This window comes from Phaeodactylum tricornutum, chromosome 1 (assembly GCF_000150955.2).
Source record: "Phaeodactylum tricornutum CCAP 1055/1 chromosome 1, whole genome shotgun sequence".
Classification (NCBI taxonomy): domain Eukaryota; phylum Bacillariophyta; class Bacillariophyceae; order Surirellales; family Neidiaceae; genus Phaeodactylum; species Phaeodactylum tricornutum.
Window position 1 is genome coordinate 1,583,479 of NC_011669.1, and position 26,301 is coordinate 1,609,779.

At 48.3% G+C, this 26,301-nt stretch overlaps 11 protein-coding genes across 11 annotated transcripts; 5 read left to right on the plus strand and 6 right to left on the minus strand.

The window, feature by feature from the left end:
• Positions 1-491: 491 nt before the first annotated feature.
• On the minus strand, positions 492-2,073 carry PHATRDRAFT_42941 (predicted protein). Its single transcript, XM_002177289.1, has one exon. It carries the CDS (start codon positions 2,019-2,021, stop codon positions 636-638), a length of 1,386 nt encoding a protein of 461 aa, XP_002177325.1. The 5' UTR covers positions 2,022-2,073; the 3' UTR covers positions 492-635.
• Positions 2,074-2,424: 351 nt separating this feature from the next.
• On the plus strand, positions 2,425-8,181 carry PHATRDRAFT_42942 (predicted protein; the record flags this gene model as incomplete). Its single annotated transcript, XM_002176776.1, has 4 exons — positions 2,425-5,088; positions 5,161-6,258; positions 6,335-6,551; positions 6,639-8,181. 4 exons carry the CDS (start codon positions 2,425-2,427, stop codon positions 7,082-7,084), a joined length of 4,425 nt encoding a protein of 1,474 aa, XP_002176812.1. The 3' UTR covers positions 7,085-8,181.
• An 865-nt stretch (positions 8,182-9,046) lies between these two features.
• Positions 9,047-14,106, plus strand: PHATRDRAFT_42944 (predicted protein; the record flags this gene model as incomplete). Its single annotated transcript, XM_002176777.1, has 1 exon — positions 9,047-14,106. The coding sequence occupies one exon, from the start codon at positions 9,047-9,049 to the stop codon at positions 13,313-13,315; it is 4,269 nt and encodes a 1,422-aa protein (XP_002176813.1). The 3' UTR covers positions 13,316-14,106.
• A 441-nt stretch (positions 14,107-14,547) lies between these two features.
• Positions 14,548-14,775, minus strand: PHATRDRAFT_7913 (predicted protein; the record flags this gene model as incomplete). The annotated part of the gene is made up of 1 exon (XM_002177290.1): positions 14,548-14,775. A coding segment is annotated over one exon (228 nt), but the record flags the coding sequence as incomplete, so codon positions are not given.
• Positions 14,776-15,202: 427 nt separating this feature from the next.
• Positions 15,203-15,484, minus strand: PHATRDRAFT_7617 (predicted protein; the record flags this gene model as incomplete). The annotated part of the gene is made up of 1 exon (XM_002177291.1): positions 15,203-15,484. A coding segment is annotated over one exon (282 nt), but the record flags the coding sequence as incomplete, so codon positions are not given.
• An 868-nt stretch (positions 15,485-16,352) lies between these two features.
• Positions 16,353-17,486, plus strand: PHATRDRAFT_42946 (predicted protein). The gene is made up of 2 exons (XM_002176778.1): positions 16,353-16,640; positions 16,729-17,486. The coding sequence occupies exons 1-2, from the start codon at positions 16,463-16,465 to the stop codon at positions 17,136-17,138; spliced, it is 588 nt and encodes a 195-aa protein (XP_002176814.1). The 5' UTR covers positions 16,353-16,462; the 3' UTR covers positions 17,139-17,486.
• On the plus strand, positions 17,478-18,861 carry PHATRDRAFT_32065 (predicted protein; the record flags this gene model as incomplete). The annotated part of the gene is made up of 2 exons (XM_002176779.1): positions 17,478-18,770; positions 18,859-18,861. 2 exons carry the CDS (start codon positions 17,478-17,480, stop codon positions 18,859-18,861), a joined length of 1,296 nt encoding a protein of 431 aa, XP_002176815.1.
• An 807-nt stretch (positions 18,862-19,668) lies between these two features.
• On the minus strand, positions 19,669-21,282 carry PHATRDRAFT_8678 (predicted protein; the record flags this gene model as incomplete). The annotated part of the gene is made up of 2 exons (XM_002177292.1): positions 19,669-20,370; positions 20,671-21,282. Coding segments are annotated over 2 exons (1,314 nt in total), but the record flags the coding sequence as incomplete, so codon positions are not given.
• Positions 21,283-22,022: 740 nt separating this feature from the next.
• Positions 22,023-23,905, minus strand: PHATRDRAFT_42948 (predicted protein). Its single transcript, XM_002177293.1, has one exon. The coding sequence runs from the start codon at positions 23,671-23,673 to the stop codon at positions 22,045-22,047; it is 1,629 nt and encodes a 542-aa protein (XP_002177329.1). The 5' UTR covers positions 23,674-23,905; the 3' UTR covers positions 22,023-22,044.
• A 496-nt stretch (positions 23,906-24,401) lies between these two features.
• Positions 24,402-25,185, plus strand: PHATRDRAFT_42949 (predicted protein). The gene has a single exon (XM_002176780.1). It carries the CDS (start codon positions 24,451-24,453, stop codon positions 24,937-24,939), a length of 489 nt encoding a protein of 162 aa, XP_002176816.1. The 5' UTR covers positions 24,402-24,450; the 3' UTR covers positions 24,940-25,185.
• PHATRDRAFT_42950 (predicted protein) lies at positions 25,180-26,191 on the minus strand. Its single transcript, XM_002177294.1, has one exon. It carries the CDS (start codon positions 26,163-26,165, stop codon positions 25,281-25,283), a length of 885 nt encoding a protein of 294 aa, XP_002177330.1. The 5' UTR covers positions 26,166-26,191; the 3' UTR covers positions 25,180-25,280.
• Positions 26,192-26,301: the final 110 nt, after the last annotated feature.

The window sequence follows — 26,301 nt, forward strand, 5'->3', positions numbered from 1 at the left end:
CATAGGCTGAAACCTTAACCTACATCGAGGGAACGAACGAATTTCAGTCCCGCGATGAGGTCGACGACATGGTGATGGTTGGTGCTGTAAGAAAGTTGACGAGAAAATTCGCTATTTGGGATGAGCAGGGTTAATAATTTCGCTATTTGGGAAAAATCACACTGATTCTAAGTATTTTTCCTTCACTTCGGAAATACATTTTAAGTGTTCATTCTAGTTAAGAACAACCCAATATACCATTCAGATTCGATTCAGCAATTCCCTAAATGAAATTTTTGACTCTCCACCCAGCAGCCAACTCTTTCTTTGTCACGACGCGAAGTACAACACCGGCTGAGGTATTAGGCAGCGGCGACAAAAAGGAGAAAGTGCAGAAAGCAACGCAAGGCGTTGAGAGTAAGGGGGATTGGGTTCCTCAGCTATTACTCGCAAGCCAACGAAGAGATTTCGGACACATGAAAACAATCCTTGTGATCTAGTATAGGATATAGGATTGTTCTTAATTAAAAAGATTACATATACAATTTTCCCACGAGGATAAAAACACTTATAATAAGTGTGATTTTTCCCATATAGCGAAAATTTCACCCCAGCTCATCCCGAATACCGAATTTTCTCGAAGTTTATATTTCCATCTACATATTCACCTTGTTTCTCGCCAACTGCACTGCCTGTAGCGATACAGTCTCAATCGAAACACCGGCTTCCAAAGCAATACTCTTACAGTGATCAAACTCAGCCTTTACAGAAACAATTTCATCTTCCAGAAGGCCAACTTTAACATCGACCAGTCCCGAAGAGGCGGTTCCCCGCCACTCAGTCTGCACTATCACAATTTCCCGACGTAAAGCCACACGATTCAGTCGTTGTATACGGACTCCCAATGTCGTACTATTTCGAAAAATGCAGCGTAGTAAGATATCCTGCTCTGACTCCCGACACAAGCAATGCAGCGTTTGTGCCGCTCGTCCCTTTTTCATGACTATTGGTGTCGTCCAAGCATCTGCCGCTCCTTGACCAAGAAGTTGTTCTGTACAGAAGGCAAGCCGCTCGGGTGTTAGGTCGTCGATATTTGTTTCCAACACGACCATATCGCGATCGGCCTTCCACAACGTCGGTTCGTTGCGTGTTCTAGAGTGGACGGTATCTTCATTGAGATCGGCCAACAGCTCGCCTACACTAGCGCTGGTAGGTTGATTGATATCTGTTCCGGTGCCTCCCGCACTCGTCGCTGTCGCTCGTAACAGCATTGGAGGAAACTTGCCCACAATGGTGGTGTAGGAAGCCAGTTGTCGACTCAGTGTTCGAAGTAATATAATCCCCAGTCTATCGTTATTTCCGAAGGCACCAAAGTCTTCGACTATCGGCATACCGAGAATCAATTCAGGCTGCAACTGCCGTTTATGGAAAATCTCTTCCCAATCCACCTTGGTGGATGCGGTCCAGGGAATTGGACTACAAGTAAACGACCGAATGATGATACTGTCGCCAAGCCCCCAGAGTTCGAAGATACACCAGATCACAGCAAGTGTTTGTATCGCTGAGACCAACGACTTCAACGACGCAAACACCTCAGTAGGTGGAGCAAAGTACTTTTGAACGCTATTCGTCAGGTTCTTTCGCGCTGACGTGGGCGTGTTATTGGAGTCCTGCGGTGCAGTAGCAAGTTCTTGTAAGACATGTATAACTATATCTAGAACGCGATCGGAAATAATGGATGGATTGTTTTTAGATCTCCGAAGCATGTCAATGAGCTCGGCCATCGAGACCGACAAATCTTCATCCGTGTGGATTTGTGTGGCAACCCGGTACCGCTCGCGAGTAAATTCCAATTCAAATCCACAGCTTTTAAGGCAGGGGAAGATTTGAGGAAGGAACCCTTCTAAGGTAGAAACCCATCCAAATTCTGATGCCTTAAAGACTTCTGTGGTCGCCCCAAGAACAGCCTCAAAGACACCACTTCCTGTTGCTCCATGACCGCAGTCGATGTGGAGGTGCAAGGCGGGATAAGATGGCGACATGTTCCTGGAAGTATACTCCGGGGAGCCATTGCCACTGGTGATGTGAAGCAGCTGCCATTTTTTGATTGTGGGCGTTTGCTTCACAGTCGGACTACCTAACTGTGAGAGCTGTACATTCCGGAATGTTTGACATAAACGGTATTCGCGCTGGTTATTTACAGTTAATTTTATCTTGATAGCTGAACGTGACTCTCTATTTGCAGAAAGATCCATTGTAATAATGCTCCAATCAAGAAAGAATCAGACAAATATTGTATAATAATATACAGCCATTAATGTAAAAGTGGGAGGGGTAAAAAAGCGAAACACGCAAGCTAATTCCCAGGACACAACCATCTTCCAAGTGATGACCATGGTAGGAACGAGCGCAAAACTTGCGGCTTCTCGGTGACGAACGATTTACATGTCGCTTTCTTTGGGAGTAGCTTCCCCAGAACAGCCTGTGGCCTCTGTGACGAAAACGCTTGCTAAGTTGTGTTCAATCGCTTCGAATCGCTCGTGTGCCGACTGCCGTGTTACGTTAATAGATTCCTCCCAAGTGCACGCTTCCTTTAATCCCAAAATCGAACTGCCTTCAAGCCAATACAATAATTTTCGGCTCAATCATGTCAATTTCGCCCCTCCTAACTATTCTCCTTCAAAAATACCGGAAACTCTCGACCCACCGGTTGACCCGAGCCTTGTCGCGGCTTCCTACGTCGGCGGACACGGCGTATTCGTATGTGCCCTCTGCGGAGCAGCGCACAAGCTCCTCGGTAGAAGCATTACCGTTGTTTACGCTGTCCAAGATTCTTCCACTTGGAGTGTTGAAGAGGTTCAGCTCTTGGTCAAAGGCGGCGGAAATAATCGGGCACGATCTGTTTTAGAAGCGCATATACCTCACTCGTGGAAGCAGAAACGACCAAATGCCGACAGTACAATAGCGGATCGTCTAACATTCGTGCGAGCGAAATACGAGGCGCTCGCATTTGTGTTACCCCCATCGGGTCCGTTTGCGAACCGGGCTTGGAGGGCGATTCTGGATCGCCACCAGGATGAATGGGAAGGCAATTGGGGTGCTGATTTACATTCGTTCTCAGAGCTGCAGTTGGGAGAGTCGCATTCTCAGCGTGCCTCGCGCAATTTGATGCAGTCAGTCGAAAACGGGAATCGTGAATCGATCCTTCCTAACAGATTGGTAGACTATTTTTGTGTGGTGACCCCTTCTGAATTCGTAATTCCTGATATGTTGGGCTTGGACCTTTCGGAGCTATCATCTCCGGAGGATGTATTGCTGGTTCCCGAGGTAACTGACTGCTTTCCGAATCAGGAAGCTCACGCAGATACTGAATTTCCCAAACACATTGGCTCACTTGTCGTGCCCGATGGCTGCCGACCGAGTCTTACCCCACGGCCACCATCCTTCTTCTCCTTTGTATTGACGTGTGGCGACGGCGTACGCCTTTATGGCGGCGCCCTTTGCCTGTACGATAATGATTCTGACGTAGAAAATCTTAAGGAAAAGTTTCGAATCTCTGGCTATGAAGGACAGCTGCCAGGATGGATGGGATCAGAAAGGTCGCGTTTGGTGCATGATCAAGATACCAGGAGCTCTTCTTTCCAGTCCGAATCTGATGTCTATGTGGATGTCGTTTACTTTCCCAAGGTGCTAGTTGTCGTATCGCATTATCCGTTTTTCGACGTCTGGAGAAAATTTTTGTTACAAATTTACCGAATTGCGTTGGTCGGAGCCCCGTTGCCTATTGAACGCTTCATCGCCAACTTTGTAGGCGAAGTGCCGCTGCCCCCGCCGGGCAAAATTCTGGTCAAATTTGGTTTAACAGTGAACGACACCTGGAGTATTGGACGACCTCCAGAGAATCAGCTACCACTTGCTGATTTTTCTTTTCAGCCACTTTTTGCTGCGCTGTCGGTTTCGAACGTCATGGTGGTGATAGGATGCTTGCTGGAAGAGGGACGAGTCGCTTTACTGTCGAGGCATTACGCCATGTTAGCACCTACGGCAGAAGCGCTTGTGAGTCTTTTATTTCCGTTCCACTGGCAAGGCATGTACCTTCCAGTCTTACCGTACAATATGATTGACATCTTGGGCGCCCCTGTTCCATTCTTGGTTGGTTTGCATTCACGATATCTCGTCGATGTACCAGCCGGGTCAAGACCACGCGGTGTCGTTTTTGTGGATCTCGACCGTGATGTCATTCACTTGGGCTATGAATATGACGAAGTAACTCCACGCTCCAGTCCAGCCCTTCCTGAACGACAGGCTTTGAAGCTTAAGTCAAAGTTGGAAACGCATGCGTCTGTAGCGTACGTTGAATGCGATTCTGTGTTCTCTGCAGCAGCAACGAAGGCGGCAACAATTCTTACTGGCAATGAAGAAGAGCTCCACAATAGCTACAGGGATCCATACGCTCGAGCTTCGAAATCCGAATCATGCCCGACTTCAGTGCGTAGGAAAGATATTTTTGGAAGACTGGACAGAGCCTACGCAGACAACGAGTTACAAGTTCCAATCTCCGGCTTTCTTTCGGAGCATGGACAGTTCTATGAGCAAGATGCGTCGTCGACTCCGGATTCCAAAGGACAGCGCTTCAAATTTTTGCGCGCCGTGCGTCCGAGAGGAGGACTGAAATCAAAGATATCAGCGGATTCCTCGGGTAGCGAAAGGTTTCATGTCACTGGTTCACCTGGGACAAAGTTGTTGGACAAGGATGATCCATCTGGGTTTGACTCTTCCGAGATTCGAAATGCATTTCTCCGGCTTTTCGTTTCGATATTCCAATCTTACCGCCACTATCTCGACAAAAATGGTTTTCGTTCCGAAGCGTTTATTGATTCGTTAAACTGTTCAGAGAGGAGCTCAGAGTTTCTTCATTGTGTGGTGAAAACACAGTTTTTCTCAAGGTTTTTGGATGAACGGATCCAAAATCCTAGCGATCCAGAAATCCGTTTCTTCGACGAATCCATTATCGCAAAGATAAATCGGTCAAAAAAACAGACTTTCTCCAAAATTGGACGGGGCGGCGGGAAAAGGGAAACGTCCTTTCTAAAGGATGATTCAAATATGGTATGTAAGGAAAGAATTCCTATTCTTTCGGTCTATTGAAGCTAACAAGCACACGTTCCTTATTCTTCGTAGGTCAATGAGACGTTCACACCCCCTCCTCCCTCAAACTGGGGTTTACCCGATGATGGTCGCACCTATCACTACGGTTCCTTTCCTGCGTTGAACCCTGAGCTATTCGGTAAGGTTCGCCGTCCGATGAAATGGCCCCGTTATGATCAAAGATCATCGGTTCGAACGTCTCGTAGAATCTCCGCACTTGCGCAGGCAAATGAGAAGGCTTTTGTTGCGAGAGCATTAAAGCCCGTGTCGAAAACCCCAAAAATGTTGATGGCAGAGACAAAGCGGGGTGTGAAAAACCTCGATACTGCATTATCTGCTTTGTCAAGCCCATTTGTTCCATCTTCCCCAATGCGAGAGACCAATCGCGAAAGGAGAGCGACTGGTAGCTCTGACTTCTCAATGAGTGATATTTCACTGTCGAGTGCACTTGTTATGAGGGATGATATTGTATCTACTGCAGAAGGAGTAGTTCTCAACGCACGACGGAAGCAGGCAATTCTACTTGGCATTATCATAAAACTGCAAACACATTGCAGATTGCATCTTGTCCTTAAAAAGGATCATCAGAGGGAAAGTTTCAGAGTGAGCGCTGAAGGTGATCGTAGCAATTTGGAGACCAATGCAATTATTTGTCTGCAGAAGTGGTACCGAGTGCTATCGGTGGGTCGTTCCACCAGAGAATGGTTCCGTAAACTTCGTTTTGCTACATGCAGAATGCAATCCCTTACGCGTGACCGAATGGTGCGTGCCGGCTTCTTGTTATTGGTTACAGCCATTTGTAGGGCGCAAGCACGTATCCGAGGTTTTCAAACTCGAAAAATCGTTGCATCCATTGTTGAGCACCGGCTTCGTACCTATAGAGAACACATCTTCTTGCTTTGGAAGGCTTCGCATACACCTTTGAGCTATCGATGCAAGTTTTGGCCAATACTGAAAGTCGAAAGCTATCTGCGCGTGCAGATGGCTGAGGCGGAGGTACATCGACTGTGGTCAAAGTTGAATATACCTTTGCCAACGAGCATGAAGAATTTGAGTACAGAGCAGCCAAAGATCGTAAAGTCCGCTTCTTTGTTGCGCATGAACTTTGAAACGCATTGGGCTTGCATTATTGTAAGTTTCCTTTCTTCAGAAAGATTTGCAAAACGATAAGTTAGAACTAACTCGTTTTTCCTTTGTCCCTATCAAGTTGAACATTGAGAAGCCAATACTAATTTTAGATTTTTCCCAAAAGGGCAACAGTAAAGTAACAGCTGGACCAGAGGCCCAACGCATCAATTCAGAACGGGTTCAAATTTACGACCGAATTTCGGCTTTGAAGCTCGAGCAGCAGCTGGCCCTATTTGATAGATTCAGCGTCCCGTTGAAGGGCAAGAGAAAGAAGTTAGCGCTGGCGGTGTCGATTTGTAGGTTTATTGATGTCGAATGGTTTTCTTCAGTTTCATTACCTAAATGTGGATCCCTCTCACTCACTCACTCTCTCTTACAACTAGGGCACGCCACTAAGCTTGCAGACGAATCGACGGCTCTCATGCTGACTCTCTTTACAGAATTGAATGACTCCACAAATATTAACTTTAAAGCGCCCACAAAGAAGAGTTTGCGACGATTTCCTCCATCTCCCGCAATCACTCCTTTGAAAAGGGCATTGTGGGCCCACGTGGCTTTGGAAGACCGTATCCGTTTGAACACTTTAGAGGTTGCTAGGATAGGACTTCATGATATCCCTCGCCTCTCACATAAGGTTGTCGGAAACAATGCAGTGCAAACGTCGGGGAAAAACCGCTTGGAGCTCATGAGGCGTGTCCTGAATTGTGGGGCTTCAGGAGTCAATACGGGCGAAACAAAATCACTGCAGGCTAGGCACCTTTTCAAACCTCCCGCAATGTTCAATAGGAGCCACGCATCAAAATCTGATAGTATCCGCGAAGTTGAGTAGTATCTAGGACTTCGATTCCATAATATCATCAATATAACTCAAATAAAACCTTTGGATGTTAGTGAATGTAGAATAAGCTAGGAGCTTCACTCCCTGGATAGGGGCTCATTCATTCCAATGTATTCTTTCGGAGCGAAATCACTGACGTTTGATCAAAACCAGCGCGTTCTACGGCGCTCACCAACGCGGCAATCTGCTTCTCGATCTCGTCCTCAGAATCAACTCGGAGACGCACGGTTGCTTGTCCACCTTTAGTACCAAGAGGCTTGAGCGCCGAAAAAGCATCCACAACGCTGGTAGTAGATAGCAAACTCCGATCGATCGTATTGATGCAAGCGACACACCCCATGGTAGGAATATCAAGCTCGACTTCGATATCTATTTTACCCAAAACGTTGCTTTTCTGTGACTCTTCTTTGTATGTGTTCCAAAACTGTAGCCCTTCGGGAAACAAGGCCAACGACCAACGCATGGTGGATATCACAGCCCAATTCGGAGCATAGCGAGTAGTTGCTGTCAAGTAAACCAACAAGGAAAGAAAGAACGGACGAATAGGCCCCAGGATTGTATTAAATCCTGCGCACCCACCAACCACTATGTTTATAAGCAATTGAAGCATACAACAAGAGCTTGCAAGGAGCGGTAAAACCATGTCGCTCGCCACAGACCGAAAACTGGGATGCATAGAAGAAAGAAGATGCAACAGCGGCTCCATGGTCGCTCCAGACAACTGGATTAGGAAACGGGCCGAAAGAAGCGTACCCGACACGAGGGCGACTTGCTTTAGGACGCCGGGGGACCAAACCAGATGGTAGGAGTTGTCAACCGCCAAAGCCCGAGCCCGAATCTTCTGAAACAACGTTTTGTGAGAATTTGGAGTCGCTCGAGAAGAGTGGTTGTCACGGGAAGCGCGAAGAGTAATCAAATTATCATTTGATCGACATACTTGGCTTTGCTGGCTGGTTGGGAAAGCTACATCAGCGTGCACTTGGTGTTTTTGGCGGTCACACCAGTATCCCCGAGAGACAGCGAAACAAATGAGCCACAACGACCGACGCATTTGGAAAAAATTATTGAAATTTTTTTGTTGTTAGGCGTGATTGCTACGTATGTGAGTGGAGGTGCGGCTTACCCGAAGTCTGGTGTGTTTCGAGGTACTTCTTCCTTTCGCCTCTGGAACGAAAATCGATCAGACGTGCCAAAATTAACAGAAAGAAATTTGAAGTTAGAACGGTTTCGGAGGTTGCTCTTTGCGACAAAGTGTACGTCTGAAAGTGAGCACTAACAAACAGCCATTATCAACAAGACGTCAACTACCATAGCAATGCTGCTTTACTGTTATAGAAGAACGGCCGCCAACGGCACGTCCTTACATTAGAGAAATGCCTAGCCATATGAAGCTAGAAATTGTTGGTATGTACGGCCCTCAATCTAACCACAAAAACTATCCATCGAAACCGTTCAATCTATCGTAATCTCAATTTTCGGTCAACCAAGTTATGGATCTTTCAAATTGAAGTTCTAGAGCTGTGTCCCATGTACTCTAATGAATTTGCACTGACTGTGACTTCACTTCAAAGATAGTACCGATAGTATGGGAGAGGGCAGACATGATCGCAATACACCGTCGTGGTGCAATCTGCAAAGTAATGGCGCATCTCTAGAATTGCTGACTCCACCAACGACAAGCTCACACTCACACCAAGAAGATTGTCAGTGAAAAAGGTCCGCTCTACATTATCTTGCCCAAAAAGATAGGTATTGCCAATGTCATCTCCGGAACTTGGGCCGTCTGCCAATCAACAGTGGGAGAAGAGGACCCGTAAATACTATAACACACCAAAAGGGAAACGTGCATCCTGTTTGTGCAGATACTGTTTGTTCGCCCGCAAACCAATTGGCAGGCCTCTTCCGTCGTCTTCCAAGGACATTCCACTGCGTACATGAACATTGTGCACAGCTATGGCAGCCCCGCCGCTTGACTTTGAAGCCCTTCTTTCCAGAGAATACCGGCCGGCACGAATCGCTCGCTTAATTCCGCGAGAGGCCTACCATCCAGAAAATAATCAGAAGAAAAAGTCTGTTTCGATCAAGCATTCTACGGCTGCGCTCGAGGACGCAACGCGACGACGAGCCGAGGAGGAAACCTCACGATTGGTATTGAGCCTTGTTACGCAGACTTCTGCTTTTATTCAGCATCTTCCTGAATCAGAGCGACGGGATGTGTCGAGTCTGCTGACGAAGAGGCCTCCGGTGGTCTCCTCTTGGCCGGCGTACGAGACCATCCCAGCACGATTCCACGAGATTGAACTCGGCGACTGGGAATCGAAGGTTCGTTGGAAAATTGAAGAAGAACCAGAGGGCGAGTCCAAATATTCCAATCGAGACCCTACGGATTTACTGAGACGGCCCCGAAATCCCTACTTGGATAACCTTGTATTAGACGAATCCACAATTTGTTGGGACGGATCACTCGAGAAACTGCAGGAAAAGGCTCGAAATACTCCTCTGATTTTAGAACTTGGCGTAGCTGGACAATCTGTAGCCCGTCATGTGTATCAAAATACGGTTCTTTCTGCACAACGCCCTACACCTGCACTTAAGTCGGATGCCTATCAAATGCGGCGAGAACGGGAATGGGCCAATCCAATTACTTCCACAGCAGAAGTCTCTAAAGCTGGTTCGCTGCACGCTGATAAGGACAAAATGGCGGCGTTGATCGAGGCTCGTCAAAAGCAACGAGCACAAATGGCCGAAGACAAGACGAATCGCGTGACAGAAGCCATGGGAACGTTGGCTTTGGGTGGTGGAAAAGGACGGACTATCACTTCCTCGCTGATGGGTCCAGGAGGAACTGAACGCAGCGGGCGGCCGTCCCGAGATGTGGGTTCATCGGGATTGCATGAGGCCGAATATATTGAGCAGCTCGATATGATTAATAGCCATAGTCTCGTGCGCGATCTCTCCAAGGTTCTGTTACGACAATATCATAGACCCAAGTTGCCCCTCAGTGTCGTTCGTCAAGACCTGTCCTGGCAATTCCAGATCCGCTTTGCTCCCACCAGTAAAAAGACGGAAGTTACCGGCGCTTCAGGATCATACCAGGCAATTATGACAGGAGCTCACGCAGGTGCGATATCAAAGGCCAAGCTGCGCAGCGAAGCGGATCTGAGTCCAACAGAAGGCAAGCTTATTTTGCTTGAGTACTGCGAAGAGCGCCCTCCAATCCAACTAACAAAAGGCATGGCGAGCAAGATTGTCAATTATTACCGTGGAGACAAGGCACATTGCCCTGTTTCGGCTGGTGGGGGTGACCGGCCCGCACGCAGAAAAAGAGCCGAGCCCATTGCTGGAGAGGCAGACGCTCGATCGAGCCGTGCAGAACGACTTCCTCGGTTGGAAGGGCCAAGTCGGGAAACGTCGGTTTTGGAATGGGTTGGCAAAGTTCCTAAGAAATCACAGAAGGAGCGTGCGGAACAAGATGCAATAGATATCCTTCCGGAGGGTGTAACTGAAAACTTACATCCCAAGGTCCACGGGCCATTTCTTGGCGAAGTCGAAGACAGCACAACAGTGACCGGAATTATTACAAACTTGTTCGTCGCGCCGATGTTTCTTCACGAACCTGAAACAACTGACTTTTTGATGGTCCTCACACCACCTAGTGGAGCGGCAAGGCCCGGCCAGCGTGAGTCAATGAGCGTGATCCTTCGAGATTTGCCTACGAGCACTTTCACTGTTGGTCAAACAGAGCCTCGTGTGCGGGTCTTCGCGCCAAACACCCAGGGTGAAAAGAACTTTGTAGGGCCTTTTGTTTCATATCAAATTGCTAGAGCTCTCGCTCGTTCTCAAGGTCGAGAAGGACACGGTTTACGATTTGACGAGATCCAAGATCGCGTACTGCCTAACCTTGAGTTACCGTCGAATGCGTTACGGCCCCGCCTCAAACAAGTCGCTCTGTACGACAAGAATACTCAGATCTGGACGACGAAACAAATAGGGTTTGAAGAGTACCCCGGAGTTGACGCCCTCGGCAGGACTATTGCACCCGAAGGTGTTGCAGCTTTTGAGAGTGCTTGCGCAGCCAGTCGCCGACTGTCAGACCTTGGAATCCACCAACTTCTAGCTGGCTCACATACTGTTCTAAGCGTGGGCGTCATTATGGTCTATATTTCCGGACAGCTGAATGCAGCCAAAGACTTGTCAAGAAAAATGAAGAAGCTAGCGGAATTGCGTCGCTCGAACAAGAGCATCTCGGCTGTCCAAGTCGCTTTTTATGAACAGGCGGCCGCGATCATTGAATCTCATTTTAAGATCTTGCGGCAAAAACATGAAATTGCACAGTTTATATATGAGCAGCTTCAACTTGCTCCATGGCATTTGACCGGTGAGTTTATCGATGTTCATAAAAAAGGCGACGGGACTGGCATGATGAAGCTAACTGGTCTCGGCGACCCAAGCGGTCAAGGAGAAGGTTTTAGCTTTATCCGTGAAGCGGACTCGAAACCAAGCAAGTCCGTCGGGAATGCAGCTCTGAGTGCAGAGGTCAAAAAGATTACTGGGACAGAAGATGATCTTCGAAAACTTACGATGAAGCAAATGGCGAGCTTGCTTCGCTCATATGGTATGACACAGGAAAAGATTGATACACTAAAGAGGTGGGATCGAGTGCACGTCATCCGGGATCTTTCCACGAAAGCCGCGAGCGATGGAATAGGTGACGGCCTTGAACGCTTTGCCCGCGGTGAAAAAATGAAACTTTCGGAGCAGAAGCAGATGTATCGGGATCGTGTCCGAGTCATATGGAGGCGACAGATTGCTGCATTATCGATGGATGACAAGGTCGCTGGAAGCACAGAAGGAGCGGCTATCGCTGACGGCGAGAACGAAGTTTCTGGAATGGCACAGCAATCACAATCCAATAAGCCGGACAGCACCAGTAAGCTAGGCTCCGATTCAGATTCATCAGATGACGATGACGATCTTGCAGCGGCGTTGGAAGACGAAATGCTGGATCGATCGGAAGCGAATCAGCTCGTTGCGGAGCATACTGGCGGAGGAGAAGCTGACGGCGGTCTGGGACAGCTGCGGGCGGCTGCACAGGACCACGAGATGAATAAGGATGCCCGCGAGCTTGCAGCATTAAAGCGGCAGCGTGAGGAGGAAAGGGCAGTCCGCGAAGGTTTGCAGTCGAACAAGCCGAAGGTAGAATCCTTCGATACACAAATGCGTTCAAACAGAAAGGTCATAAGAAAGAAGGTAGTAAAAACACATCCCGACGGCCACCAGACAACAACCTTCAAATTCGTCCTCAGACCCGACGAAGTCGGAAAGATCATGGCCCGGCTTCAGCAAGACAACAGCGAAGATCACCGTCGAAAAAAAGAGTTTCAGTACGAAGCAAACTCAGACGAAAAGCCTCCAGGTCAAGCTTTGTTCGAAGACGAAGACGATTTTGAGTATTCTTCCCGCGGGCGCTTTGCCGACAAACGCGGGGGGAATCGTAAGCGGCGAGCCGGAGGTCGAGCAACTCCCCGGGGTACGCTCCAGTTTGGAAAACTGAAAAGCAAAATATCCAAAGAGGAACGGATGCGGAAGAGAAAACGGGAAGAGGAAGAATTAGAAGTTTATACTGCGTCAGCGAAGCACAAAGGAACTAACAACCGCAAGGAGCGCGGTTCTATTCGAAACCGCCGACCACATGTTATTTTCTCCGAAAAGTTGGAAGCAATTCGGTCAGCCGTAGAAGCCCGTCCAGGAGCTTTACCGTTTGTGAAACCTGTTAATCGACGTCTTCTACCCAAGTACTACGAAGTTATCAGCGATCCCATCGACCTGCAGACAATTCGAGATAAGATCAAGCGGTACGAATACAGATCTGCCGACAACCTTGTTCGCGATTTTGACCTCATGAAAAGCAACGCCGTCAAATTCAATGGTCAAACCAGCCCCATCGCTCAGGAAGCGATCGCAATTCACGAGTTTGTTTCGAATCAAATTGAATCACACCGGTCCGAACTTAGCGCTCTCGAGACAGCGGTACAGGATCAGATGAATGGAAAGCCGAAAAAGAAAGTCAAGAAAGGCCTAATGAAATCTAGTGGATCTGGAAACACTGCAAGAATAGGAGGCATATCAGTCAACCTTGGAGATTTTCAGGGAATGCAATTCGAAGGGAACGACTCAGATAGTGGGGATGAAGTTTCGTTTACAGGGCTTTTGGATTTTTAGAGGGAGATTAATGATCTTCTTAACATACTTTTCTGATGTTAAGGGTTCTATTGCCATGTACCTCGATACATGACGACTTCCTCTCCTTCTTCAATATCCTCCGTTGCCACCATGAACACGTCGAAACTGACCCGATTCCGTTCGTAGACAGGCGAATACTTAGGGCGAATTCCCGACGGATGATTGGGCACCCATTTGTCTACGTTTGCCTCCTCTCTTCCGTCTACACGCCGAATCAAAACGGAACCGCCCAATTCGACGTAGTGCTGGGCACTGCCATCGGCCGCGCTTTCGTGCGCGTAAGATTCAAAAAATCCGAGCAAGTCCTGAATCACTGCCACACGACCCCCGCCCACTTCTGTATTCTTTTTCAATCCTTCCAAGTTGCGGGTTGTGACTTGCAGTGAGCTGGCGAGATGCGCTGGCATTACAAATGATCCTCTCGGAATGCTCGTAGTTGCGTACACTTTCGTCGAAATTATCTTGCCACTTTCGTTTTTGTGAGTTTCAACACGGAACGAACTGTTCTCTTCATTTTCCAAATCAAAATCGTGCAATTCTGCCTGCATATTCATGGTACGGTAGGCACACTCAAACGGCATTGGTTCACGACGACAGTAGACGGTCTCCCATCCCTTCTTGGGCCACTGATACGAGCGCTGGGTGGTCCCATCGAAATAGGTCAAGGCCCGAACTTTGTTATGCGTTCGAACGATCCGATCATAAATTTCGTAGTCAACCTGATCGCTACGAGCGTACCAGCGGCTACGGCAAGTGACGCTCTTACAGACCAACAAGAACGAATGCGGCTCAAGAAAGCCGCAGTGTGGATCTTCGTATATCAACATTGCCGCTACGTCTTCACTGGATTCCAATAGGTTAAAAAGCATTTCTCGATTCTTATAGATCCCCATGTCGGCACGTGGATCGTCGATGGTAGCGGCTGTACCAACTTGAATGTTTAGCACACCATCGTCGGTTAGACTGTTTAAGAGGGAGTTTATAAAATGCCCGTCACTGTAGAGGTGGTCGGCAATTGCGGTTTCGTCCTCGGAATCCAAAGCATCAATGAAAATAACATCGAACTTTGGAGGTGCCTCGATTGTTGGAGCATCACCGAAGCGATCCACAAACCAAGCTCGGGCGTCAAAATACTGAACGTTGGCGAGTTCGTCGTCGAAACAATTTTCCGATCGTCCTATAAAGTTGGAACAGTTGGACATTTTCGGTAGAAACTTGCGGGAAATCTGAACTAGTTCCGCATCGAGTTCAATCATGGTGGCCCTTTCAAGTGTCTTGTGCTTGAGAACCTCGCGGAGCGTAGCACCTTCTCCACCACCCAAAATGGCTACTTGTTTAGGAGCAGGATGAGCAAACATGGCCGGGTGAACGAGGGCTTCGTGATAAACGTTTTCCGACAAAGACATGGACTGGATAGTTCCGTCCAAAAACAAGAGACGATCGGGGGTTGCAAGCTCGGGAGACGACAAACGAGGATCGCCCGGAGTAAGATTGTACTTTTGTACGTCTTCGTAGGTCGGGGTGTCTGTAATCTGCAAACAACAAACCAGACAACAGGTTTTGGGTGAGCGAAATGCGCGTGAGTATACTTGCAGTGAGCTTGTACCGTTGGTGCCGTAAGTTTCATACCTCACGGATATCCCAAATATCGACGCGTTGATGCTTGGTCATGTTGCCGTAAATCTGTTCCTTGGAATACACCTCCAGAGGCGAGAGCACCCAGAGCGACAGATCCGAATTGTCGTCTAGATAATGTTTCGTGCCGCTTTTGGGTCGAAAACCGCGCAATTCGTGTGACCACTGCGAATGTACGGCTTCGCCAATCCCGAAGAGTCGTTCAATCACCGCCACGACTGGCAACAGCGGGTTCGAGCCGCAGGTAAAAAGATCCAGAGTAATGACGCCGTCTTCGGGCCAAGTGTGAAAACTAATGTGCGATTCCAAAAGCACTCCGATACAAGAAACACCGGTAGGTGTAAGGGAATGACAGTGATACGAAAGCATGGTCAATCCGGCTTCTTTTACGGTATCCACCATGGCTTGCGAGAGTTGCGCTTCACTATTTAGGAAATCCCCGTCGACGCCTTCCATGTCCACCAACAAGTGTTGTCCAGCAGGCAGGTGCTCCTCAGTGGTATCGGAGCTCATAGTATCAGGCTGCTCCGCCTTATACTGGTGATCATGATCTTGTAAAACGGTAGGATGGGAAGCCGTGAAGATACGGCTAGGCGTCCACGGAGAGGATTCGCCCAAGGCAACGCCCGCAACGAACGACGCCCCCATGGCGAGCGTGACAGCTGCGAGAAAGAGACGAATATCGATGGCGAAGCGACCGTCCGCAATCTTTTCATCAAGACGATTGGTAGCCATGACACGCTCGCTTTCGTGTTACAAGAATAGAGCTGATGTCGATTTCGACTCGTGCCGTCGTCGAGATGAAATTGGGATTGTGCGGAGATTGACGAACAAGAACCGACCGGGTAGGGCAAGAAAGTAGGCAACACGTCACTGGGCTAGAGCTTCTAATCTCAAACGTTATGCGAGTAGCGCAGTGTTATCTTATCATCCCCGTACACAGTGGCTCTTTCCAATCGATGCTCGCCCTTACAGTTAACAGTAAACTAGGAAGCTCTGGGGACAGATGCGAGAACGAGGTGCGCCATTTAGAGTTGTGTGCTCCGCCGACCAGATCAACAGTGTGACTGCTTTCTGAAGACCGTACACGCGATTGAGGCAACGATGTAACCTTCTTCTGCCGTTGTGTTTGGAAATCGCTAAGTGCGAATGTGCAACTATGAGCTACGACATGAAATCGAACGCAAGGTGGGCCCGCTCTCGACTCTAGTTCTCGTTGGCTCTGGGAACCTCGGTTGACAGGTGGACGGTTGACTGCGAAATGCGGATGTCTTCGTCTCTGCACGCGTTCCCATTCTGGGCTCCTCAACGGATCGAAACGCTGGCAGATTCTCGCTTTGACTGTGACATGAAAGCAACACCGGGACACAACAGGAATACTCGCCTTTCGAATTACACTTGTATCACGCCGAACCTTGCTTCCTGCAACCACGACGAACGAACAACCGGACGACTAATTCAATCGAGATTGCGAGGGACAGTGCCCAAACCATGGCATCCTTCTTCCAAGACTCCCTAAACAAGGCGAAACTGAGTTTCGTGCGAGCGGATCCGGGCGACGACGTGGAAGAGCAACAACCCGATCGGCTGGAGGAACTCGCCGAATACTGTCCGACGCTTACCTTTCAACAACGCTTGATTGGATTTGCCGTCTGTTTCGGAATGGGATGTACGTGGGTAGCCAACTTTCTTCTGGGGTCATCGGAAATCTCAATTCTCACACCCAATACCTTTTCCTAACAACCTCCAACGCCCAGACGTGATGAGTTTCTTTTCATTTCGCTTCTTCATCAAACTGATTGAGGGTCATCCCCTACCATTTGCTTTTAATTACACTGCCGGACAAATCATGCAGCTCCTAGCTAGTGTGTTCCTTTGCGGTCCGAAGCGACAATTCAAAAGCATGTTTGACGAGAAACGAAGGGAAACCTCTATTACGTATTTATCTTGCCTGGGAGCAACCATGGTTGTTATTTTTGTTCCGATGCCAGCATTGCCAAAGCTGATCTTGCTACTCCTCCTGACCGTCACGCAGTTTTGTGCGTCGTTGTGGTACACGTTGAGCTACATTCCCTACGGACGAAAAACGGCCTTACGGATGATCAAAAACGCACTAGGAATCGACGAAAGCTCCTATGCCGGAATCCTGGGCTCGACAACGACGTAGATGCGGGTTCCATTTTATGTTGTAAGTTGGATGTGGAAGTTCCGTGCAAGCACTGTTGCATTACATTAGTTGACAGTCATTCGTTCCATAGAGTATTTCGTTGGAATCGTCTGGTCACCCTTGCGCTCAAAGCGACAAAACTGTTCCAAAGAGAAATCCGTTCAGCCGACGGTTTACTAACCGAAACCCGGAGGTCCGTTAATTGATTGGCAAATTTTTCTTTTACGGTAAAACGGGACATTGTATTTATGGTTTCGTCAGGTTCCTTTTATTCAAATCGTTCCTGGCGCCTCTAGTAGTGCGCCACATTTACAGTTCATAGGACACCTGCGATCGACCATGGCGGACGCCGGCGAAAGTACGAACATGTGCTGCATCTGTCTTTGCACATTGGCATCGGTTGACCCAGACGAGACTGATGCGCCCGCCGTAGGTGCATGTGTACCGTGTGGACACTGCTTTCACCAACCCTGCTTTGAAAACTGGGCTCGGCACCAGCGGCACGCCCAAAACGTTAAATGCCCCACGTGCAACGGGAAAAGTACCGGATTTGTGAAACTCTTTCTAGATTTGGGCAATCCAGAAACCTTCATCGATGATGATGATGATAGTGTAAGTTCCCTTGAAGAGGATGATCATTTAAGCGTGACACTATCATCGTCGAAACTACGCATTGCCGAGAATCAGGACAAAAGCGACAGTCAACCTCAAGCCCAGGAAGTGAACAGCAATGACGAACATCGCGATGACAACGCAGATCCGCAGATGGAGGAATCCCAGCCAGAAATGGTAGTAATCGATGACGAGGACGACGATTCAGTTCGACTCAGAGCTTCGACCACCTGCCCTAAAAGCCTTGCTAAAACTAGTCGAACCGGACAACTATTGCCTCCTGATCACGAAGGGAACAAGTATCGGTCGAAATTCAACCGCGCCAAACGTCGTATAAAGAAGCTTGAAACGCATCTTGCGTCGTCGGCGAAGCAATACCAGACCGTTACCGAAAATCTCGAGAATGCCGTATTGGCCAAGACAGTTATGCACGAAGAATTTGGAAAGCTCGAACAAGCGCACGACCGCATCGAACGTAAGATGCACGAGATTCATCTAGATCTCACCAGAACTAAGCGTGAACGAAAAGAAGCGCTGGAGCAAATACAGGAGCTGCGTCGTGAACTCGACCGTACAAATACGAAGCTTTCCGAGCAAAAGACACACTTCGAGCAACACCTTGAAAGTGCACGAGTCGACAGTCTCTCCGAGGTCAAAGGCATATTGGCCATATATCCTAAATTGACGACTGAAAATAAAGCTCTGAAAGAGACCGTGATGAAGAAGAACGAAGAAATTGGGCAGTTGGTCCAACACATCAAACACATTTCAAGATCCGTCGAATCTCACGGTGAAGGCACGGTTTCTCACAAGGAAACAATGCAACAAGAGCGTCGAGCGAGCGATGCGGCCAAACACTTTAGATCAATGCAAGACTCTTCAGAACGAGCACACCAGAAAACCCAACGACTGCACATACAAAAAAAACGACCTTGCGAAGCAGAATATCAAATTCCTCCAAAGGCGGCGCGCAAGGTTTTGCTGTCAAAAGGATCCGAGCACGCCGCTCGTATGTCTGCGGTCACCTTACAGCGGAAAGGATTCACGGCTTTGGATGCCTTGGAAAATGCCGATCGTCCTGAATCGCGTCTCATACGAACCGAAACAGTGATCACCCCTCCATCCTTTCTTTCGTCGTTTACGAAGAGCAAAGCAAGGTCTCGGTCAATAGCTCCCACAACAAATGAGAGGCTGATTCGGAAAGATAAACATGCGCAACACTCGTCCGGAGCAATCTTGCCTAAGGAAAACATTATTCGCATCAATATGAAAAACAACGGAAAAGGTAGACCAATACCAAAATCCAATGCATTCTTAAAAATAGCCATTGACTAACTTACAATTTTGCTAGTAATAATGAATGAATGTTCTAATACTGAACAGCAAATGTTCCACCTGGGTCGACGCCGTGTGGTACAGCCACAATCATGTCTTGCCCGGTATGTGGATTACGGATTTGTAGTTGCTGGCCTGACGATACACCCGGCGGTACTTGGACATGGAAAACGGGTTGCGCCTGCACCGGTACTGCATGGACAGGTTGCTGGCCATACGGCATGCGGAATTGATCGTATACCGGAGGCTGAGGTGCGGAAGCGTACGCCGAAGCGGTTAAGCCATGACTTGGTTGCGATGTGTACGTTTCCGATGGCAGGCTTCCGTATGGCTGGTGCAGCTGGGCAGGAGCCAAGGGCGCGTTCGGAACAAAAGGTTTTGCGGCACTACCGATCTTATAGGTCGAGATGGTGTCGTATTGTGAATCGTCATAGATCGCACCATCGTAATTGGCAAAAGTGACTTCTCCATCAGGACCAAAGGCGAGGTTGAGATCAATATCCTCTTCATCGCATTCTGATAGTGCAAAACTTTCATTCATTCGATCAATCGGCGGAAGTGGCATGATCCCGCGATTATAGAAGTAGCCCACTAGCTGAGCAGGAATCTCATCAAGAGTTTCACGGGTTAGCATGCTTTTGTCATGCTTGTACTTTGAGAATTCGACAAACTGACAAATATCTCGACCGCTTTCGCCATTAGATTGAAAGTCATCCAGGAACTGCATCGACGAAAAGTCTGCATTACCAATTCCAACAATAACAACCGAAAGCGGAGCATCGCTTGCGGCATTAAGTGCATGCTTCGTCTCTTCGACGCTTGTTACCGCACCATCTGTCAAGATCAAAAGAACCTTGTATGCTTGCCGATTTGATCGCCGAGCTTCGTCTTGTCGACTACGGGCAGAAGCAGCGGCAAAATTCAGAACTTCGGCAAAAACCGTAGGACCTGACATGGTCAAGCCAGTTCTAAAGACTTGTCGGTACGCATCAAGGATACCTCCGATTCCATCTAACTCTGCGCTGGGACCAACCTGAAAGCAGTGTTGAACAACACCGCCATATTTGGCTCCGAAACCTAAGACTGGATATTTGTGATCCGAATCGTAGCGATCAACAATGGAACCTATTGCCGTCAAGGCTTTTTCATAATCATTCAGTTGTCCATCGGGATGAATGTAATGCAAAGTACCCGGCTTGCGTGGATCCCCATTGCTCCCCGTGAAATCGATTGCGACGCACATTTCCAGTTCGCACCCCCCTGTCAAGTAGTCAACGAAAGAAGGCTTGGCAAGTGGTGGAGCCATTGGTGGAGGCAAAGGTGCCGATGCCGAGTACGAAATAGATGCCATGGCAGTTGACGCCGTCACAGCACTAACTGCTGCCGACAGATCTGGTGGAGGCCGACTCAGCGCATTCGAAAAACTAGGGACATCAACATTCGAAGATGGTACCAAGGGAGCAGAGGCTTTCGTAACCTGTGATGTCGCGGCGGCAACGCTCGCCGAAGTCTCAACATTCTGCATGCCTTCTCGCGTTGCGGACACCACCACGATCTTACCATAGTCTCTACCTCGATGATTGACTACAAATGCTTTGGCAAGATCCACCGTTTTAGCGGAACCCGATGCACCATTCGTCACTGACGAAAGCAAACCATTTACACTCGTCTCGAAGCTCCCCATTGATTGGCGTTTGCCATTCTTTTCCCAGTCCCATACCGATAATAAAATTGGACTGTCTAAGTCCCCTGCGCACAGTCGATTCAAGTCAACCGTCAATGCCGCCCATTTCGGATTAAGGTCGTTGTTTATATGCTCCGATCGATAAACAGGTTGCCAAGTCAGCCCTCCGGCTGAATCAACTTTCGCAGAAAGTTCAAAGAAAGGATCCGACTTTCCCATGAATCCATCAACGTTCTTGAGCTTGATACCACGTAATTGCAAACGCAATTCGCCGGCATCTTGTTCCGGTGCTTTCGTAATTCGAACAAAAATCGTACCCCCACGTTTTAATTTTTTTGCTTTCGTATTTCCACGCGCGCCGAGGACTTCGCCGACTTCAAACATCGCCGTACCCATCTGTTTGTTGTTCCCTTTGCGAACTTCATCAAAAATGGAGACGTTGATACGATTTAAGACTCCAATTTCGTAGTCGAGATCGAAATGAGCCGTCCATTTTGGGCTCAGCGAATTTTTAATCCTTCGACCGTGCAGGACAATTGAAACAGCGTATTAGTATCGATTCTCGCAATCGAGCACAAATTTTTTCAGAAAGTATACACTTACACTTCCGTCCTTCCTAACACTGTAGGTGCTTTCTTGGGGTCGCTTGAGAGCCGCGATATGACGGCGTATGGATCGCTTGTGCCTTTAAACGCCCCGGCTACATTCTTCAGCTTTGAGGCGTGCACCTCAACCCGAACACGGCTTTTGTTGGTCATACTTCGCTCCGCTCCCTTCGCTGACTGTGCACTCGAACTATCCCGATAACTTGGTGTAGATTGTTCCTGAATTTGAAGTTATGCCTCACCAAAAAGCTTTTACCGTGCGATTGGTGCGTGCGGCTTATCTCTAAAACAATATTTGTTCGTCGAGATGAGCGGATTTGGTCGCGTACTGCGACTGGATGTAATCCACGATCAACTTCTTGATTCGTGACGTAGTTTTGTCTTTGCTCTCAGGAGAGATTACGATTGGATATACTTTGTCCAAGAAAGACACGCCCGGTTCACTACTAGCTAGGTAGAGTTTTATATTACTGTAAACATTCATGAGTCGAAGATGCAACTGGTTGTGAACTAATTATAAGTAGGCTAAGAATGAGATGTTTGTCCGCATCGACTGGCATTTCTTCGAAGGGCAAGCAGTGGTCGGAAGATATCGTGATTCTCGACTCATGTTCTCTACAGGAAAGGTATTCTATTGAGGCGCCTTTTCAATTCGACAATAAAGCAGGAGCTATGTTTCATCTTCCCCTACTTCTGCTTCGTGATCGCGATCTATTTCATTGAAACCAACTGTCCTTGCTTCCTCCTCGGATTCAGGCTGTCGCTTTGCTTTCCCTGTGGATTCCTTTTGTTTTTTGGCGAAACGCTTCAACTCGTTTAGCAAGGTTTGTTCTCGAGACTTTTGCGCATCAATTAAGACCGTCAGTTCGTCGATCTTCTTGTTCTTGCTACGGATATGCTTCACCACTTGCAAGACTTCCACCTGCAATTGATCCATGACACTTTGACTCACCAAAAGCTCCATTGTGTGCTCGTCTTTAAGCTCTGTAGCTACGTTGATGTGTTCTGGTTTCAAATTATCGACTTGCGTTTGGAGTGCCAGGTGACGCTTTTGAAGGCTTTCGAATTGGGACGCTTTGTCCTCCAAAGCTTTTCGAGTCACATTTGTTTCATTTTTGGATTGTTCCTCCAACTGCTGAACCTGCTCCTTTACAATCTGTTCTACTTGATCAATCGCCGTCATTGCTTCGATTTGAACCATTTTCACCTGGGAATGTAGACTCGCATCGGGTATTGGCGACAAAGTCGCCGCCTGTGAGCTCCCTTCATTATTGAGATCCACGAGATTGTTTCGTAACTTCAATTCAATCAGCATTAGAGATACTTGAAGTTGACCGTAGACAAGGGCACCCGTTTCCATGCTCGACAAGACTCGTTCAGATGTTAAGGCTGACGAAGGACGGATCTGATTTCTGCTGTCGATCGGCCCTTGGTCTCGGAATTCCCTAATTTTTGAATCCATCAGTTGCATAGCTTGATCTACCCGATCCCAAAGAAATGCTAGGCGTTCTAGTGCTGTGATGGTTTCTTGGCGGTTTTCCTTTAGCTGATCCAATGTTTGCAGGCCTGCCGCAGACGATCGAAGGAGCGTTACCTCGTCCTGAAGATTAGTAATCCTTTCCAACAAGCTCGACTTTTCCGTTTCTCGCGCCTTGCTGATGTCTTGCTCTTCCAGCACTTGTCGCTTGAGCTTGGCGTTGTCAATAGCTAGGCGAATAGAGCGAGCTCGATGGTCGTCTGATTCCATAACTTCGCCAATCACGGTCTCGGCGCTTACATCCAATTCATCGCTTGAACCATTTCCAGAGTCGAGTCTGAGCAGTAGCTCCTTTTTGTCGCATTCCAGATTCGTTACCTGATTCATTAATTCCAATTCCACCCGACACTTTTCGTCCATCAAATCGGAGATCTCATCCTTCAAACTTCGGACAACCGAATCTGATGAGCTCCTAACGAGTGCTATCTGATTATTCATTACTCGCACTATTCGCTCATATTTATCCAATTGGTGTTGCAAGGGCATGACCGGGTCGGAGCTGACTTGTACAGAGTTTGCATCGTTCGGTTTGTCTCGCTCCTGTATATCTTGCATATTACGGTACAATTCCGACATGCGATCTTCGACCGCCTGCTTTTCACGTCGCGTGGTGTCCAGCTCCATGCGCAACCAAGACAACTCCTCGCGGTGATTGGCCTCTCTTTCGTTCAAGCGCAACTGAAGCGCCCGTGCACCAATCACGACCTCCGACTCCGGTACATCCAGCGAGACGCGTTCGGTAATCGGCAGCGTTTCTTCCATGGTCACGGGATCTACTACCGCCTAACGCGCGCGACGGAGCCTCATTAAATTGACTACAAAGTGTCATTTTGGAGATTCTCTCGGGAACGTGGATCCAGATCGTGGACGATCCCAGGTTCATGGAGACGACGACTCACACCGCTTTGTCTCGTCCACGACAGCAGTGGGAGTCGATCTCTAGCGAGAGAGGTACCCTACAATGTCGCATCCCGAGCTACCGAGTCCGCGTTCAAGTGCGTGATCTTTGTGCCCCCAAGTAAACGCGCAACAAGCCCTCTTCCCAAGTTCGTCGTACCTTGAGTACGTATTCGTCCTACCTTGAGTACGTAGTTTCGCATAATCGGAAGTGACCGTTTTGCCACGACTTAAAAAGCTAGATAGCATGTTGTTAGTAGGCAAAAATTTCAATTCCGACTGCGATTCAACTAACAGTAGATGAAAGCACGAGACAGCGTCTTGAAAACTGGACTGACGGACGACATTCAATTTTGAGCATTTATTGGCATGGGAAACAGAATTACAGGGAAACCAAGGCTCGCTCGTCGTACCTCAATGTCAGCTTCCGGTGAGTCATCTCTTTGCGCGCGTGACCGTATTCAGCTCACATAGGTTACTACTACTCACTGTGCGAAACCAGCAACCCAACGCCAGTCGCAAACATCGAAAAAGGGTTCGCATCGTTGGAACGGCAATCACCCAGTCTCCGTCCGTGCCCACACATTCCTCACGAGAAAAAAAAAGAGAATACTTCGTCGTTTACAACCAAATAGCTCCACCATGACGGGAACGACGACAAACGACGAGACGGTAGTCCAGCGTACTAGCCGCGGAACTAAGAACGCCTTCACCGGTTGCTTTGGTTTTACCAAAAAATCAGGTGACCTTACCAAGCTCAAGTACAAGGAAACGCAAATTGCCGGACGAAAGAAGCTGTTCGGAACCCAATATTTTGACCTTCTCGCGAAGAAAGCCACTGATGCAGAGCTGATGGCCTGTGTTGAGGCCGCCAAAGCCGACATTAAAGTTATTCAGGATCAAATCATGGAACTTGAAGAGCACATCAAGAAGGTTGACGAAGAGACCCAGGGAAAGATTGTCAAAGCGCCCGGAACGCCCAAGAATGACCAGGACAAGCCTACCGAACCCATGAGTACCACAACACCGACCGAAGGTGCTAAAGAAGAGACGAAGAAAGACGATCCAGTTGCCGAGAGGAAGGAAGATCCCGTCCCATCTGAGCCAGCGGCTCCCGCAACCAGCGTCTAAGTGATCGTTTGCATTGACAAGAAAATTATATGGTGTGTGCGATTTGGTGAATATATTTGTGAGTTGTGGTTGACCCTTTTCTTACTGCGTTGGATCAAACTATGAGAAAAATGCGTGTGCGAATGGAACGCCACAGCGATAGTAGCGGTCAAATTAAAATAACTTTCGTTGAAGTAAAGACAGGCTGGAATTGGTGTTACGGTCAGCCGTCCCTTCAGTAATGAGAAGCAAAGGATACTTCAGTCACATACGTTGTTTCTATTTGAACAAGTTATGCGTAGTTTGGAGCCATGGAAATCCTCCGATTCAAAAATGTCTAGTATTGCGGAACTCTGCCTTTGCTAAGACAAGATCCCCGCCGCGGAGAGCGAAAACGGTATTTGGGATCCGTGTATAGTTGCCAAGAACTCGTGTCCAGTTCCGTTCGACTCGTTGCGATCCAGACGAATGTGATGGGTCACGTATTTGTTCCATTCATGCTTGTGTCGATATCCTGTAGACGCGGTGACCAGAACCACTGAACAATCCTCCACCAAACGCCCCAATTGCCGAATGATTTCCATGCGATTCGCCTCATCGTGCTCAGCATCACTTAGAAAACCGTCCCATAGTATCAGTGTGGGACCTTCGGCGGAAAGTGGGGCTAACTTGTAGCGAAGAGTTTCGAGAATGGGTACCCATCCAAATGCATCGTCCGCAGTAGCAACGTGAATACGACCAAGACAGGAAATCATGTCCATTTCGAAGCTATCCTCCACAGCCGAGCCAAACTGTCGCAGCAGCGTAGAGCGAACTGATAAGGCGACTTTGGATGTTGTTACGTCATGGGTGGTGTCCATAACAATGACCTGGGGAAGGGACGAGTGATCCCCGACAGCAGTGGGAAACTGCGACGGTCTTGTGGCAACGACAAAACGCGCCGCAAGCGAAACCACCGTCCACGTTTTGCCAAAATCACCACGTATGTCGATTATTGGCAGCTGATCTGAGCCCCCTTGGCGTCGCAGAAGGGTATCCAGGAAGGCTATTCCTGTTCCACCCGAACGGAAAAAAGCCCATGCTGCGGAAGAGGAGTCTTTTGGAATTCCAGCCAGGGCTCTCTTTCGGCAAGATCTTTGGAACCAGGCCTGAGCAGTCTCCACCAAAGGCATCAGCACCGTCACAGATCTCACAGGCAGTGGATGTGTTTTTGGCTCGGCCTGTTGCTTTGCTTCAGGAATAGCCATTGCTTCTGAATGAAACACACTCAAAGCTCTACTTATCTTAGTTCCTTGTGGCACAGTTCTCCGACAGCTCTTTCAAATTTGCTAGGAGGAGCTAGCTAGTAAAGTGTTTTACATTTTCTGTTATTGCGTTCACAGT